This window comes from Miniopterus schreibersii (assembly GCF_964146895.1).
Source record: "Miniopterus schreibersii genome assembly, chromosome: 2".
Lineage (NCBI taxonomy): Eukaryota > Metazoa > Chordata > Mammalia > Chiroptera > Miniopteridae > Miniopterus > Miniopterus schreibersii.
The window spans coordinates 104,994,528-105,012,952 of record NC_138102.1 but is presented as its reverse complement, the minus strand read 5'-3'; the positions used below and the strand labels follow the sequence as shown (position 1 = coordinate 105,012,952).

The 18,425-nt window shown below is 45.4% G+C and overlaps 1 protein-coding gene across 2 annotated transcripts in view; it reads left to right on the top strand.

The window, feature by feature from the left end:
* The window catches only part of WNT5B (Wnt family member 5B), a 118,968-nt gene extending 102,452 nt beyond the window's left edge, over nucleotides 1–16,516 (top strand). For both annotated transcript variants that reach the window (XM_081128039.1, XM_081128040.1), the window contains 2 exons: nucleotides 2,242–2,534; nucleotides 14,889–16,516. In XM_081128039.1, the coding sequence (XP_080984165.1) occupies nucleotides 2,242–2,534; nucleotides 14,889–15,347 (752 nt within the window). In that variant the 3' untranslated portion in view covers nucleotides 15,348–16,516. The remainder of the gene's footprint in view (nucleotides 1–2,241; nucleotides 2,535–14,888) is intronic.
* The last annotated feature ends 1,909 nt before the right edge of the window (nucleotides 16,517–18,425 follow it).

The following is an 18,425-nucleotide window of genomic DNA, read 5'->3' as shown; positions in this document are numbered from 1 at the left end:
GATTTGCCCAGTGTGGTTGCAGACTTCACTGTGCTGTGCTTAGATAATCAGAAAGTAGGGTAAGGTGGGAGATCACTCTAGACCTAATAATGATTACACACTGCTTCCCTCTCCACCTGCCAAGACAGAATTGTGGCATGTCTACTTCTGCCCATGGAGAGCAGAAATCCTGTCTAGTTTAATAGCTGAGATCAGGATTGAATCTCAGTTTCCTGCTGAGAACCACTCCCTTCCTTCCATTATTGAGTCCATAGATGAGTGTTATTTATTATTTCTTATAATAGCTTTATTGAAATATAACTCATGTACCATATAATTCACCATTTAATAGTATACAGTTCAGTCTATATTCACAGGATTGTGTAACCAGCACTACTATCTGATTCCAGAACCCTATAAAGAAATTGCATACCCATTAGAGGTCACTCTTCATTTCTTCCCTCTCCTCCTCAAACCCTCGGTAACCACTAATCTTTCTGTCTTTATGAATTTTCATATTATGGACATTTCATATAAATGGAATCATACAATATGTGACCTTTTATATCAGGTTCAATATAGACACAAAATGCTAAGTGGTTCACTTAGCATAGTAATTTCAAGGTTCATCCATATTGTAGCATGTACCTGTACTTAATTAGTTTTTTAAAAATATGGTTTTTTAAATACGTTTTTTAATGTTTTACTGAATTTTAGAGAAAGAGAAAAGGAGAGGGAGAGAGAGAGAAACATTGATGTGAGAGAGAAACATCAACTGGTTGCCTTCCGTATGTACCCCAACCAGGGATTGAACCTGCAACCTGGCTATGTGCCCTGACTGGGAATCAAACCAGCAACCCTTTGGTGCATAGATGATACTCAACCAACTGAGCAGCACCAGCCAGGGCTTAACTATGTTTTACTAATTTTTAGACAGAGAGGAAGGGAGAGGGAGGGAGAGATAGAAACATCGATTGGCTGCTTCCTGCATGCCCCCTACTGGGGATCGAGCCTGCAATCCGGGCATGTGCCCTGACCAGGAATTGAACCAGCGACCTCTCGGTGCATGGGACCATGGTCAACCAACTGAGCCACACCAACCAGGGCTGTATTTTATTACTTTTTATGGCTGGATAATACCCCATTGTATGGATAATACCACCTTTTGCTTACCCATTTACCCGCTGATGGACAATATGGATTGTTTCTCCTTTTTGGCTATTATGAATAATGCTACAGTGAACATTCATAAGTTTTTGTGTAGACAGATGTTTTCCTTTATTTTGGATATATTTTTAGGAGTGGGATTGCAGGGTCATATGGTAATTCTCTGTTTAACCTTTTGAGGAGCTGCCAGACTTCCCAAAGCAGCTGCACCATTGAACGTTCCCACCAGCAGTACATGAGGGTCCCAGTTTTCCTGTACCCTCCCCAACTTGTTAGTTGTCATTTTGATGATAGCCATCCTCATGCATGTGAAGTGGTGTCTCGTTGTGATTTTGATTTACATTTCCCTGGTGGCTGAGTATTATTTTTTATAAACATTTTTATTGAATTAGAGCATACATCATCTGAGTTTTTAAATGCTTCACTACAGCAGTAGAGGGACACAGCTCGACTTTTCTACTAGAAATGATCTGGGTATTTAGAGACCCTGCTGAGTGAATGCCCCATAGATGTGGTTCCCAGTTCCCTGGAGTTAGGAGGCAGTGTGGACCCTATGGAAGGCAGGAGACAGCATGGATGATCTGGATGTTGTAATTCTAGTTCACTTTCTACTCCTGCTCTCTGCCACTGTCTAGGTAGGTAATGGCAGCAATAAAAAGACATATGTGTGGCTCACAGAGTGAAAAATTGGCACCTGTGAGGGAGAGATTTTTGTGAGGATAGAGTCCCATGGTTTCTACTTAGTCTCATTCTCTTGGTCTCACGTGTTTCCTAAATTCCTCGATGTCCACTCTCTCCTGCCTTGAGGTCTGCTGATCATATAAACTTCTGGAATGGATGTTAGTGTAGGCCAAGGGCTGGAGGGAGTCGCTCTATTTGGTATGTCCATAGGGCAGAGGAGGCAAATTTCAGCTCATTGTCAAGAGAAGTTTCGAACCATTAGAGCCATGGGGAGTGAAGGGCGCCCCTTCCCGATGTTGCTTCCCCCCCTGGAGCGTTAGGGCTGAGGCTTCAGCAGCGTGGGTCCGGAGGAGGCAGAGGGCAGGAGCCTCCGCTCGAGGCTGACAGCCGCCGCCGTCTTGCCTTGTCTTGCAGGGAGCCGGGAGACGGCCTTCACCTATGCCGTGAGTGCCGCGGGCGTGGTGAACGCCATCAGCCGGGCCTGCCGAGAGGGCGAGCTGTCCACGTGTGGCTGCAGCAGGACAGCGCGGCCCAAGGACCTTCCCCGGGACTGGCTGTGGGGCGGCTGTGGGGACAACGTGGAGTACGGCTACCGGTTTGCTAAGGAGTTTGTGGATGCCCGGGAGCGGGAGAAGAACTTTGCCAAGGGATCGGAGGAGCAGGGCCGGGTGCTTATGAACCTGCAGAACAACGAGGCGGGTCGAAGGGTGAGCTGGACCCCCCACTCCCCCACCCCCGTCCCTCCCCTCACACCGCAGTCCAACTGGGCTGTCCCTGGGCTGAGCTCCGAGCCATGGCCTGGCCCTGGAGAAAGGGGTTGGCCTGCTTAGGGAGGTTCTTACCTACAACTGCTGACCTAGATGCCCACAGTATTGAACTAATCCCTTCAAAAGGGTCCATTTCCCAACAGGCACATGCACTTGTCAATTTTTAAACCTTATTTATTTCTCCACATTTGTCCCTGTAGGGCTTAGGTGCAGTCTTATGATCAGAATTGCAGACATAAGGGGTGGAGTTCTTGTCTCGACTGCCCCTCCTTTGTAATCCAAACTGATAGCACAATTGGAAGTTTTAGCTGTTAGACTTAGTCTAGGGCTTATGATTCCTTTTTTTTAATTGATTTGTTTTGTTTTGTTTTGTTTTAGAGAGAGGAAGAGAGAGAGGGAGAGAGAGGTGTAAGAGAGAAACATCGATTGGTCGCTTCCCGCACATGCTCTGATTAGGGATTGAACCCGCAACCTGGGTACGTGTCCCGACCAGGAATCGAACCTACCACCCCTTGGTGCATGGGATGATGCTCCAACTAACTGAGCCACACTGGCCAGGGCTAGGGTTATGATTTCTTAAAGGCTCAGGTAAAAGCAGAGCTGACTTAAGAACTGATGTCATACCATCCAGAAACCTAGTCCAAAAGCTCACTTAGGTCTAATGGCAGACACACTTGTATGCTAGGATTTTTAAACATAAGTGGAAGTGTGAAGGACAGACCATTCTTTGAAGTCTCAAGTAGATAGTCTCTCTGATCACTTGTAAGATATAAAGCCTCAATTTCAGTAGAAACTATTTTCTTTTTTTAAAACTATGTTTTTATTGATTTCAGAGAGATGAAGGGAGAGGGAGAGAGATGAAAACATCAGTGATGAGAGAGAACCATCTATTGGCCTCCTCCTGCACACCCCTTACTGGGCATTGAGCCCACAACCCGGGCATGTGCTCTGACTGGGAATGGAACCGTGACCTCCCAGTTCATAGGTTGGCTCTCAACCACTGAGCCACACCAGCCAGACTAAACTGGAGGTTTTGAAGTGAGCTTGCTTTATTGTACGTGCAGAGCATACCCGGGCAACAGCGTTAGATTTCCTTTATGTCGTCCTGGGGAGCACGTGCTTGCTCTGCCTGCACCTTGTTCATGAAGACCCCACCTCTGGGCACATGCTCTGGACTCCTCTTTCCTTTGTTGCGCTGTGAGGCCTCTGCCCCAGGAAACTAGGGGCCTCTCTCAGCGTAGCCAGTGTAGGGGGAGTGTGGATTTGCATCCAGGTCTCCCTATAGAGAGGTCTGAGGCCTGAGTGCTGGGTGGTGGGACACTGTCCTGACAAAGGACCAAGGGACCATAGACCTCTCACAGACTTCTTTCTGGGAGTGTTGGCCACATTCAGTTCTGTGCCAAGTCAGCTGGCTCAGGGGCCCAGGCCAGGTATTTTAGTGAGAGCAAAGACAAACTAAAAAATGAGAGCAGAGGTTTCTTGAGAAGAAATAAATCCAAAAATTTAATGTTGGTTCACTGGTGATTCAGTAACAGGATATGAATATATTTCTAAAAATGTGTTTATATATCAATTAAAAAATAAATCATGGCCCTGGCTGGTGTGACTCAGTTGGCTGGAGCATCGTTTCATGCACCAGAAGGTGCTAGGTTCGATTCCAGGTCAGGGCATATACTTAGGTTGCGGGTTTGATCCCCAGTCAGGGTACATACAGGAGGCAACTGATCAATGTTTCTCTCTCTCTCTCTCTTCCCCCCACCCTTCCTCCCTCTCTAAAATCAATTCAAATAAATAATTTTTTTTAAAGTCATGTTTCTTAGGAGTACAGCGCAAATAAATGGGATTGGGAATGTGTTTACATGAATCAGGATCTTGTGATGTTGGCTTGGTAGCACGTGGCACACTTGTGTAGACTTAGCAGCACCAATAGTGTGATGTCAAGTAGAAATTAGAATTGGTCTCTTGCCTAGCGTCTTCCTTATATATCACATATTCCAAGGCCAATTTCTTTAGCTGCATATGGGTGTATGGGGGTGGTGTTGATCCGTGGTGGTGTGAGGGGTAGTGGTTGATGCTCTGAACTGTGGTTGTTATGGTATAAACCGGGGCAGAGAGACCAGAACTGTTTTAGGTGACCGTCCGTTCTGTGGGCATCTGTGGGGCTACCTCTGTCTCCAGGACGTCCTTTCTGTTTAGCAGTCTGATAGGCAGTCTTTGGGTGTTTAACCACGACTAGAGAGAGGTTGGTGGAAAAGGTTAAGACCTTCACTTTATCTCTCTCATATGCCCAAATTTTATCCATTTTCAAGATCCCAGTATAATACCACCTACTCCTTCAGATCTTTCCCATCCCCCATAGGCAGTGGTCTCTGCTTTGGAACTGCAGGAGAGCATTTGTATTTTTCCTGAGGCATGGCTTACTCTGCCTCATCTCATGGGCTGAAGATTTCTGAGGACAGGGATTGCCATGTATGAGCATGTGAACATGCAGATGAAAGTTTCCATATTTCTTCCTGGCGAGAGGTCAGATTCATGGAGGGCTGTTTCCTGTCTCTGCTCTGAGCTGTCCCTGGGGCATTGTGACAGATGTGGAGGTGACTAGGCATTCATCCTAATCTGGGCCCCATTTCAGTCACAGTCTTGACCCCACTTCTGCTGGGTCCTCATTTTATGGCTGTTAATTATTTGTTTGTTTGTACTGGGCCCTTATCTTGGCAGCCCCTTCCCTTCCATCTGCCACATCTGCAGTTACTTACACGCCTTCCCCTGTCTGTCTCCCTGCCTTTGGCCCCCCCTTCCTCCAGTCCCACACCTCTTCTATAGCCCTTTATCTCTCCCTTTGCCTCTGTCTGCTCCAGGTTGGGAATTCTTTTTACTTTTTAAATTGAGTTTATTGGGATGACATTGGTTAATAAAATCACATACGTTTCAGGTATACAATTCTATAATACATCATCTGTATATTATTGTATTGTGTGTTCACCACCCAAAACCAAGTCTCCTTCCATCACCATTTACCCTCCCATACCCTCTTTTGCCTTCCCCGATGCCCCTTTCCCTCTGGTAATCATCAAACTGTTGTCTGTATCTGTGACTTCTTTGGGTGTTTTTGTTTGTTTGTTTTGCTTAATCCCTTCATCTTTTTCACCCAGCCCTGCAACCCCCTTCCCCTCTGACAGCTGTCATTCTGTTCTCTATGAGTCTGTTTCTATCTTGTTAGTCTGATTCCACATATAATTCCACATATGAATGAAATCATATGATATTTGTCTTTCTCTGACTGGCTTATTTCACTTAGCATAATGCTCTCTAGGTCTATCCATGCTGTCCCAAAGGGTAAGAGATCCTTCTTTTTTACAGCTGCATAGTATTCCATTGTGTAAATGTACCACAGTTTTTTGTATCCACCCATTTACTGGGGCTGCTTTCAAATGTTGGCTATTGTAAATAACATTACAGTGAACATAGGGGGTGCATATATTCTTTCAAATTAGTGTTTCAAGTTTCTTCAGATATATTCCCAGAAGTGGAATTGCTAGGTCATAAGGGAGTTCTATTTTAAATTTTTTGAGGTAACTTCATACTGCTTTCCACAGTGGCTGCACCAGTTTGCATTCCCACCAACGGTGCACGAGGATTCCCATTTTTCCACATCCTTGCCAATACTTGTTGTTTGTTGATTTGTTGATGGCAGCCATTCTGACAGGTGTGAGGTGATATCTCATTGTGATTCTAATTTGCATTTCTCTGATGATTAATGAAATTGAGCATCTTCTCTTTTTTTAAAATTTATCTTTATTGTTCAAAGTATTACAGATGTCCTCTATTTTTCTCCCATTGACCCTCTCCACCTCGCTTCCCCCCCTCCCCACCCCGCTCCCCCCCCCTCCCCAGGCCTTCACCACATGCATCTTTTCATATGTCTATTAGCCATCTGTATGTCCTCTTTGGAGAAGTATATAATCAGGTCCTTTGCCCAGTTTTAATTGGATTGTGTGTTATTTTGGTGTTGAGTTTTATAAGTTCTTTAAAATTTTGGATGTTAACTTCTTATCAGTATATCGTTGGCAAATATGTTCTCCCATTCAGTGTGTTGTCTTTTCATTTTGTTTATGTTTTCTTTTGCTGTGAAAAACCCTTTTAGTTTGATGTAGTCCCATTTATTTTTTCTTTTGTTTCCCTTGCCTGAGGAGACATATCAGAAAAAATATTGCTACGAGAAATGTTCAAGATTTTACTGCCTATGTTTTCTTCTAGGATTTTTATGGTTTTGAGTCTAATGTTTAAGTCTAATCCATTTTGAGTTTATTCTTGTGTATGGTATAAGAAGGTAGTCTAGTTCCATTTTTTTGCACATTTCTGTCCAATTTTCCCAGCACCATTTATTGAATAGGCTCTCTTTACCACACTGTATGTTTCTGCCTCCTTTGTCAAATATTAATTGACCATAAAGTGTGGATTTATTTCTTGGTTTTCTATTCTGTTTCATTGATCTATATGTCTGCTTTTATGCCAGTACCATGCTGTTTGTTTGTTTTCTTAAACTTTTTTTAAACGATTTTTAGAGAGAGGAGGAAGGAGAGAGAGAAATTGATGAGAACGTGAAACATCAATTGGCTGCCTCCTGCACTCCCCCTACTGGGGATCGAGCCCGAGCATGTACCCTGACAAGGAATGGAACCAGTAACCTTTCAGTGCATGAGATGATGCCCAACCGACTGAGCCCCACCAGCCAGGGCTATACCATGCTGTTTTGATTACTATGCCTTGTAAGTATAGTTTGATATCAGGTAGCATGATTATTCCAACTTTGTTCTTCTTTCTCAAGAATGCTGTGGCTATTTGGGGTCTTTTGTGATTCCATATAAATTTTTGAAATATTTGTTCTAGTACTGTGAAATATGGTATCTTGATAGGAATTGCATTGAATCTATATATTACTTTGGGTAGTATTGACATTTTAATGATGCTAATTCTTCCTATCCATTAACACAGTGTTTACTTCCACTTAATATTATTTTTTTTAATCCTCATTCAAGGATATTTTTTCCTTTGCTTTTTAGAGACGGCAGAAGGGGGGGAGGGGGGAGAGAGGCGGGGAGGGAGAGAGAGAGAGATGTAGGAAAGACACATCCATTGGTTTACTCCTGCACATGCCCTGACTGGGGCCAGGGATCGAGCCTGTAACTGAGGTATGTGCCCTTGGTCGGATCGTACCTGGGACCTTCAGTCCTCAGGCCAACGCGCTAACCACTGAGCAAAACTGGCTAGGGGCACTATTTTGAATAAGAGTGATGAAAGTAGACTTCTCTGTCTTGTTTCCGATCTTAAGGGAAATACTTTTAGTTTTTTCCAGTTGAGTATGATGTTGGCTATGGGTTTGTCATATACGGCCTTTATAACACTGAGGTATGTTTCCTCTATTTCCACTTTTCTGAGCATTTTTATCATAAATGGGTGCTGGATTTTATCAAGTGCTTTTTCTGCATCTGATAATATGATCATATGATTTTTATCCTTCATTTTGTTTATGTTTTGTATAATATTTGTTGATTTGCGGATATCATACCAACTTTGCATCCCATTGTTAACCCATTCGTTGTTTAGTAACATGTTATTTAGTCTCCAATGTCTTTGTGTGCTTTCCAGTTTTTTTCTTGTAATTGGTTTCTAGTTTCATACCATTATGGTCCTTGCTTTTCATCACTTTGAATATTTCATGCCCATCCTTTCTGTTCTGAAATGTTTCTGTTGAGAAATCAGCTGACAGGATCTCCTTTGTAGGTAACTGTCTTTCTCTTTGTCTTTAACCTCTGCCATTTTAATTATCATGTGTCTTGGTGTGGGCCTCTTTGCATCCATCTTATTTAGGACTCTCTGAGCTTCCTGGACTTTTGTGTCTTTTTCCTTCACCAGATTAGGGATGTTTTCCATTATTATTTCTTCAATAGGTTATCAATCCCTTGCTCTCTGTTTTTCCTCCTAGTATCCCAATAATGCAGATGTTATTATGCTTCATGTTGTCCCAAAAGTCCTTTAAACTATACTCATTTTTTAAAATTCTTTTTTTCTTTTTGCTCTGATTGGGTGTGTTTTTCTTCCTTGTCTTCCAAACACTGATTTAATCCTTTGTTTTATCCAACCCACTATTTATTCCTTCTAGTGTATTCTTCTTTTCAGATATTGTATTCTTTATTTCTAACTGGTTCTTTTTTATGGTTTCAGTGTGCTTTTTTATGCTGTTGTAGTTCTCACTAAGGTCTTTGAACATCCTTATAACAATTTCTTTTTGAATTCTATATCTGATAAATTGCTTACCTCTATTTCATTTAGGTCTTTTGCTGAAGATTTATTCTGTTCTTTCATTTTGGTCATGTTTTTTGTCTCCCCATTTTGGCTTCCTGTTTGTATTTGTTCTATGTATTAGGTAGATCTGCTATGACTCTCAGTCTTGGTAGGGTGGCCTTATGTGGTAGGTGTCCTGTGAGACCCAGTGGCATAGTCTCCTTGATCACCTGAGGTGGGTGCTCCAGGAATGTTTCTTGTGTGGGTTATGTGTGCCCTCTTGTTGTAATTGAGTCATGATTGCTGTTGGCCCATTAGTGCATGGGGGCTGGCTGACTGTGAGGATCAAGCCTGACCACAGTGTATGAGCTATTGTGCAGGTGATGGCCACACAAAGTGGAATTGGACTCAGTAGGATCTGGTGCCAAGATCTCCCTTTGGATATGCCGCTTGTGAAGCTTATTGGATCCTGCTCTGATATTGTCTGAACATGGGCACTGGGTGTGTTGTTTCTGGGGCCTCTTGGGAGGGGCTCTGGTGCAGGCCAATATCAGACACTGCCTGTGACTGGCCCTAGGCAACCTGTTTGGAGCTACCAAGTAATCCACAGTTTGTAGCTGCCTCTGCTGGGCCTGCGTGTGCATGGGAAGAACCAAGCTACACACCAGGTCTGGCTTTTACCAGCACTGGGCCCAGAAGCAGGTCAGCAAAAGTCTCAAGATACCTCGAGATCTACTTTGGCCTGCCTCTGTCTACCAGCTCCCTGTTAGGCTCAGTCACTGAAAGAGCCTCTGGTGGTACTTGAGTTACATGAGGTAGGTTCTCAGTGAGTCACCAGGTAGGGGTTAGTGGTGTTCACCAGATTGAACAGGGTCAAACTTGGGTCTGAAGCCACTCAGCAAATGTCCCAGGGTATACCAAGTCTAGTTGTCACAGCACCCACTGGGTGCTCACACACCTTTGTGGTTGGGGAGGGGTCTTGGGGAGTCATCAGCATGAGGCTAGCAGAGTTTATCAGGCCCAAACATACCAAGATTTGGCCTTGTGAGGGAAAGACTCTGTGAGGGGGAAAGTGGCCCCTGTCCTAGAGCCACACAACTCAGTCTGTCCCAGATCCTGCCAGGAACACGATCAGCTGGGTGGGGCCATTGGAAGTCGAGAGGGTAGCGCCACTAGGAGCCCAGAGAGTGGGGCTAGTGGATCTTCCATAAGGGGGAGGCACCAGTAAGGTTCATGGAAAAGTGGTGGGAATGGCCCCTGCCTCAAAGCCACACAACTCAGTCACTGACATCCCATGCGTCTGCCAGACCTCTACAACCTGGCTCAGGCAGCTAACTCCTCAGCAGGGCTCAAGCTCCAAAGGGTGGGGTGAGATGGTATCCAGAGGGTGGGGCTAGTGCTTTCCCCCAGGCTGATGCTATGTGGAAGGGAGAGTTCCACCCAAGAAAGATGGTGTCTGCAGTGTGGGAGAGTGGCTCAGCACAGGGATACTGGATACTTTCCCTTCAGCTCTCTCCCCAGGGCCACAAATCCCAGTTTCTCCTCACACAACTCTAGTCTGCTCTACCTTCCCTCTACTAGAGCCCAGGGTAAGTGGCTGCAAATGAGATTTGGTGCATTGGCTCTTTAAGAGGCCTCCCGTGTCTCAAGCAGACTCCTGTCTCTCCCTGGCAGACAGAATCCCTGCTGATTTTCATAGCTAGATGTTATGTGGGTGCCTCTTCCTGGCTCTGGTGATCTGGGCTGGAGGGCCCTGCTTGGAGTTGAGACTCCATGCTTCTCAGGGGGAACCCCCGCAGCTTAGATATCCCTCTCAAATCAACCACCACCATGGTAGCTGGACCAGCACTCTTTGTGTCTCCACCCTTCCTCTAGTCTCGTTGTGGCTTCTTTTGCAAATCCTTGGTTATCAGACTTCTCTTCAACTAGTCTTCAGCTGGTTATTCAAGTTGCTTGCGTGCTCTCTCTCGCTATATATATACATGTATGTATATATGTGTATAATATCCTCACTTGAGAATATTTTTTCCATTGATTTTTAGAGAGAATGAAAAGGAAGGAGGAGGGAGAGAGAAAGAGAGAGAGAGAGAAGAGAGAGAGAAATATCGATGTGAGAGAGATGCATCGATTGATTGCCTCCCACATGTGCCCCAACTGGGTCTGGGGATCAAACCTACAACCCAGGTACATGCTCTTGACCATGACACTTTGGTGCACAGGGCAACGCTCTAACCACTGAGCAACACCATCCAGGGCTGCTTGCTATGTATTTTAATTGTACTTCAGTTTGGTCCTGGGAGGAGGTGAGTGTAACATCCACGTACTCCACCTCCATCTTTTTTTTTCTTTTTTAAAAAAATATATCTTTATTGATTTCAGAGAGAGGAAGGGAGAGGAAGAGAGAGAGACAGAAACATCAATGATGAGAGAGTCATTGATTGGCTGCAGCCCGCAACCCGGGCATGTGCCCTGACCAGGAATCAAACCCCGATCTCCTGGATCCTAGGTTGATGCTCAACCGCTGAGCCATGCCCGGCCGGGCCACCACCATCTTGAATCCCTCAGGTTGGGAATTCTTGTCCTTCTATTTTTTACTCTGTTCCCAAGGAACAGGCGTTGGCCAATATTCATCATCTGAGGCCAGAAGCATTCACCTCCCAACTCCTCACACCTACATAAAAAGTTTCACAGGGCCCGGCCGGGCGTGGCTCAGCGGTTGAGCGTCGACCTAGGATCCGGGAGATCGAGGTTCGATTCCCAGTCAGGGCACAGGCCCGGGTTGTGTTCTCAATCCCCAATGGGGGATGTGCGGGGGGCAGCCGATCAATGACTCTCTCATCACTGATGCTTCTATCTCTCTCTCTCCCTCTCCCTTCCTCTCTCCGGAATCAATAAGGATATATTGGGGGGGAAAAAAAAGTTTCACAGGAAGGACTAAATGGTGACAGGGCCATGGCTGGCGTGGGTCAGTTGGTTGAGCATCATCCATGCACCAAAAGGTCACCAGTTCAATTCCTGGTCAGGCACATGCCTGGGTTGAAGGCACATTCCCCAGTAGTAGGGGCAGATGCAGGAGGCAGCAGATAGATGTTTTTCTCTCACATCAATGTTTCTCTTTCTCTCTCCCTCCCCCTTCCTCTCTTTCTAAAATCAATAAAAAGAGCCAGTGTAGCTCAGTAAGTTGAGCATTGTAAAAAAACACACATACAACAAAACACAAAAATAAATAAATAAATGGTGGCAGGGATGGAAAATTCCCAGATCAAGTATTTTACAACCAAATTAAAAAAAAAATTAAAAAATCCCTGGCCATGTAGTTCAGCTGGTTAGAGCATCATCCCGATACACCAAGGTTGCAGGTTTGATCCCTGGTCAGGACACGTACAAGAATCAACCAATGAATGCGTAAATAAGTGGAACAACAAATCAACGTCTCTCTCTCTCTCTCTCTCTCTCCCCCCCCCCTTCTCACTCTCTAAAGTCAATAAATAAAATGTTTTTAAAAAATCAGAATATCTTGCCTGACTGGCATGGCTCAGCAGTTCACCATCAACCTATGATTCAGGAAATCAAGGTTTGATTCCTGGCCAGGGCACATGCCCGGGTTGCGGGCTCAATCCCCAGTAGGGGGCGTGCAGGAGGTAGGCAATCAATGACTCTCTCATCATTGATATTTCTCTCTCTCTCTCCCCACCAATCCTCTCTCTGAAATCAATAGACATAAAAAAAAATAATAATAATTATATCTAGGATTTGACATCTTGACCAGAGAGTAAATCTTATGCATACTTTGCAAGAAATTTCTCTTGGCTTTTAAGAGCCTCTAGTAACTCCATTTTAGATATTGACGGCAAGAGCAGTGGGTTGATAACTGCCTTGTCACTCAAGGGCTTCCAAGCATTTTCCAGAATAAAGCTGCCTAATCCTTGTGACATTCCTGTCAGTCATCAAGCTCAGTCACACCATTAGGTAGAAGTGAGGGACTTAAAGAGGGCTTTGCCAGGGGCAAGATGTAGAACTAAAAACATTTTAAAAAACATTTTATTGCTTTTCAGTAAGAGGGAGGGCCAAAAATTGGGATTCCCTCCCTTTTCCTACAAGATTAACTTATATATTATTAATAGTAAAGTATTTTAAAATACAGATATTATGTCTCTACAATGTCTTTCTCCCTAGAGGAAGGATGGAATGAATATCTAAATAGTGAGGATCAGTGACACTCTTCCTCTTGGATTTGTTTTACTAAAATTCCTATCCTTACTCTTTGAGCTCTTGCTTTGACTCTTTTTCCCCAAATCTCCCCTAAGTGTTTGCTCCCAGTGGAGATGCTTATCCTGTTTCCTTAGTCACTTAGCAGCAAGGTACACAGTTTTAGGCCCTTAATGCTTCCTCCTTCCAGCATCGCCAGATGCCTGACATCCCTGTCTAAGGACCATTTCCAGAAGAATGTCAGGCTCCAGCTCAGACCTGGGGATTTGCGCCAGAAGGGTAATTGCAGGCCCTGTCTTTGAAGTGCCTGTTGGAATGGGGCATTGGCTCCTTTATGCCTTGGGCCTGGAGCTGCTAGCCAAGTGTGGGTGCCTTTAACCTTGGGGAGGAGCTTGCCTTCCTTCCTTACCCTAAGCTGTTTTTAAGCCCCAAGACTGGAGTGCAGAAGTGCTAGACATTCTGAATGCCTTCTGGGTGGCCTGGAACAGCTCACTGAGGCTCTCTAGAACTTCAGTTTTTCCATCATAAAATAGTGGGAATAATTCCATACCAGAAAAAAAGATCCGGAAGAGTTGGACGACAGTAATATGTTGATGGATAAGCTATTTCTTGTACCTGCAGTGATCTCTGCATAATGCTGAATAAAGACACAATCTTGGGCCTCTTGAAGAGAAATCTGAGAAAAAGTCTCGACAAATGAGTACCTACTCGGTGATAATAGCTGTAGCATAAAAAAATGTTCTGCAGCGGCCTTGCGTTTTTATCCTGCCATCTGCAATCTGGGCCTCCTGCCAGGGTGATTTGACACAATGCATCAGTGTGCTTTCACTGGAAAGCACTTCCCAAGCAGCTTTCTAGTCTACTCTTGCTTCCGGGGTGGATTTGATTTCAAATGAATCACCCCTATAGGTGGACCTGCTGACCTGCTCCTCCATTGCACAGGCCTCACCCCTTTCCCTCCACTGTCACCGCCTCTCCCAGGACTATCAGATATTATGTGGTCTGTGGTGAGGCTCCTGACAACTCTATCGAGTTAATGACTATTGAATCCTTAGGAGATGTGGCAGGACTGGGAAAGCTTTGGCTAACCAGGGCCCTGCTAGCAGTTTCTGTTATAGCTTGTAATTCGGCTGGATTCTGACTTGCGCTCCACATCATAGGAAAGCTGGACACATTTTGTTGGTTTTTATTTGTTTCAGATCAAGATAGAAATATCCTGTTTTCTGACACATTTATTGTGACGAATTTCAAGTAATAAGAAATGGATAAAGTAGGAAATGCAAGTGCCCCATGCTGCCCTTGTCACGGGTCAGACTGCTGCATGCTCGCCAGCATGTTTCTTTTTTTTTTAATCCTCACCTGAGGATATTTTTTCCATTGCTTTTCAGACACACACACACACACACAGACACACACACACGCACACAGAGAAACATCGATGTGAAAGAGAGACATTGACTGGTTGCCTCCTGCACGTGCCCTGACCAGGGCTGGGGATGAGCCTGCAAACCAAGGTATGTGCCCTGGGCCAGAATCAAACCCAGGACCCTATAGTCCATGGGGCAGTGCTCTGACCACTGAGCCAAACCAGCCAGGGCCGGCATGTTTCTTTGTAGTGCTCCTTTATTTGCAGTCAATCTGAGCAACCGAGGATCCTGGAAAGATCTCTGTCTACGATTGAAAACGCCTCCTCCTCCCCACCAGCCCTCTTCTATACTTGGCCATGGCCGCTGTAGCCACCCTCTTGACATCTCCCATCAGGGGCTCTCCTTCTTATTTCCTTCTTTGTCCTCCCCCTAGGCTGTGTATAAGATGGCAGACGTAGCCTGCAAATGCCACGGCGTCTCCGGGTCCTGCAGCCTCAAGACCTGCTGGCTGCAGCTGGCTGAGTTCCGCAAGGTGGGGGACCAGCTGAAGGAGAAATACGACAGCGCGGCGGCCATGCGCATCACCCGCAAGGGCAAGCTGGAGCTGGTCAACAGCCGCTTCAACCAGCCCACCCCCGAGGACCTGGTGTACGTGGACCCCAGCCCCGACTACTGCCTGCGCAACGAGACCACGGGCTCCCTGGGCACCCAGGGCCGCCTTTGCAACAAGACCTCGGAGGGCATGGACGGCTGCGAGCTCATGTGCTGCGGCCGCGGCTACGACCAGTTCAAGAGCGTCCAGGTGGAGCGCTGCCACTGCAAGTTCCACTGGTGCTGCTTCGTCAAGTGCAGGAAGTGCACGGAGGTCATCGACCAGCACGTCTGCAAGTAGCCGGGGCCACGCCCCTGGCCTCCTCTCCGCTCTGCCTCACAGAAGATTATATTATATAAATCTATATAAATCTATTTTATATTTGTATAAATGAATGGATGGATGATAAATAATTAAAAGATGAAAATGGAAAGGAAGAGCTTATTTAAGAGACACTAGAGATCTTTGAGGATTGGACTTTGCTGGTTCTCAGCTCCCAGTGGGTGGGACAAAGGTCTTTTTCCCTCCCTCCGGTGGGGACTCTCAGGATGTAGGGACTTAGGAATATTCACGGTCTATCCACCATGGCCTTGAGGAGAGAGGTGGTGGGTAGATGGAGAGATGATTTTGTCTGGAAGTCTGGAGTCTTGGCAGGGTGGATGACTGCCCTGTGACCCCAGCCTTGGCCCAAGAGGCCCTGTGGCAGGTGGCAGGAACTCAGCTTAAACCTTGAAGTCTTCAGGGTCTTGCTCAGAGTATTGATGGGTTCTGTGAGAGGGCCAGTGCTTTCCTACCTTTTCATTTGTGTGCATACTTGCAGAAATGAGGAGCCATCCAATGTCATCTCTGACCCGTGACTACAGAGGGACACACACCTCCCCAGGCCTGTCTTTCCAGTGAGAATTACTTTTCCTCCACAGTTCACTAGCTCCTGCCACAAGTTCCCTGCACCAGGAGGAAAGGGAGCCATTTGGCCTGACATATTAGGAAAGACATGGACATGGACAGAATATTTGTGCCTGAGCTGCAGAAAGCCGGGCACATAACTGGACTGAGTGAACGTTGCACTGTGCTCCCACCCGGGGAGAGGAACCTTGTGATGCTGCTGCTGTCACCTCCTCCATCAGTGGAGGCCTCATGAATGACAGGATGCATAGCTAGGTCAGGCTCGGCTGGCCTGGCGTGGTCTCTTCATCTTTGCCCCAGATGTACAGTTTCTCTCTGACATTAAATACCCTTCATTGAAGTTTCCCTCCCTTTCCTTATTTGGACACATGATTATCTTTTATGAGTCTCCTCTTATTTTTGACCTAATCCTTAGAACCCTGCTACATGGTACACATATGGAAGAGGGCAAGGAAATGGAGACTTTTCAGAGCTCTAGTTTGGTGATCAGGGACAGGGACGGGAGAATGTTATGGGAATTAAATAAGGTAATGCATTTAAGTGCTGTCCCCAAGGGCTAACACAAAGTTAAATACTCAATAAATGGTAGCTATTCATATTACTATTATGAACAAAAGAATTCAGAGATTTAAGTTTAAATCTCACATTTACCTTTCCTTTCCCTTCTAACTCCATTTACAGCCTACCAAGTAAACCCTGATTTGTTCGCTGGGTCCTTGGAAAAGCACAGGCAATAGGGATGCTTTCTGCAGGATTCTGTAAATTGCCAACTCCAGTTTTGAACTCCAGTAACTGGGGCCAGGAGAGAGAGTAAGGCAGAGCTCGGGGATCCAGGAAGGAGCTGTTATATCCTAGAAAGGGAGGAAGGCGTTACTGGGAGAGACATTGACTTGGGCTGCACTGGTGTGCGTGACCAGCCTTCAGGTGAGCCAGTAACCACTTATAGACACCCGTTTTATTCTAGAAAAGTTTATTTCTGGGAAAATAATGGAATTATAGAATTAACTTGAGTTATAATGAACACATCTGCCTGAGGGTCCATGGCTATATATACTATTTGTGTCTTTAGTATCTAAAGGGGAACCTTCTGATTTGACATCAAAGACTATCAGACGCAGGGTTATTTTACCGGTAACTGTTCTTCACACTCTTACTCAGACTCCTTTGGTCAACATTTTCAAGATGAGTGGTCCATGAAAGAAAGTGATTGAAATTAGGTGGCCTACAAAAGATCAAAACCATGTCCTTGGCTTCATTGGTCAGCATTTTACCAAACAAACTAACTGGCCACATAGCTCAGCAGTGATAATACAGGTTTTGAAACACTGGCTGGCATTATTGCTCTTTGCCACGTCGCGTGGGGAGGCGTGGAGATTTACTTTATATCACTCAAAGTGTTTTAAGAGCTGAAATCCAACTCATCATTAGTAACTACAGGAAATTAGTTGAGAGTGACTTGTCCACAATCCTAAAAAGTGTTTGTGAAGGGAGATGGCCCATCCCTATTGTGCTGAGGGGATGGCATAAGTTTTTAATGTTTCTGATGTGGGGAACAAGTCATATGTTCAGATACCAATGTGACTGTTATATCCACCAACAGCCAGGGTTAGGAAATACTTAGTTTTCAAAATAGGTTGGGATGAAGTTATAGTTATTGTCATATGCTTGTTAAATCACAGTGAATTGGCAGTTGTCTGTGAAGTGACCAGTAGGAATGTGGCTGGAGAATATGGAGACCAAGCTAGAAAAAATGAGCTTCTGCCCAGAGCCACAGAATGTTAGAGCAGGAAGAGAACGTGACAGTCAGGCCTCCAGCTCCCAAGTTTCCAGATAAGGACCTCCAAATCTTGAGTAGGTTCCAAACCTTAGTATGCTATAAAAATGCAGAATCCTAGGCCTCCAACACCAGAAAATTTTATTTGGTCTGGAGTGGAGCTGGGACGACTGTCTGCACCTTTACCAAGGGCCTGAGACAACAAGCTGGTGGTCTAAAGACTGCACTGGACCTATTGTCATTAGAGCTAGCCCATGATCGGCAAGGAGACAGGCAGTCAAGTCCTGATTCCCAGCCCACTGGGCCACCCCGTGCAGGATTCCCTAGTAGCTGACATGTATTATTGTTAACATGTAGTCTAATTGAAAGGTCATTGCATTGGATGTAATGCCTGGACCAAGCAGTCCTAGCCATTCCAGGGAGCCTTTCAGAGGAGAAGGGAAAGGGCATGTGGCACAAGACAGAACTGACTTGCCTGGGAATGTTCCACCTCTGTCCTCTGCCTGGGACTGGCAAGTGGAGCCTGCAGATCCATTACGAATGTAACAGGGCAATATTTGCTTAGCTGTTCGTCTGCATGTATTCACCTTGTCTTCAAGACAGAATTAGGAAAAAGGTACGCCTGACTGTCTCCGTATAAAAGTAGGTGGGAGGGGAGGAAGGCAGTCACAGCCAGAGTGACGATCAGGGCTGGCCTC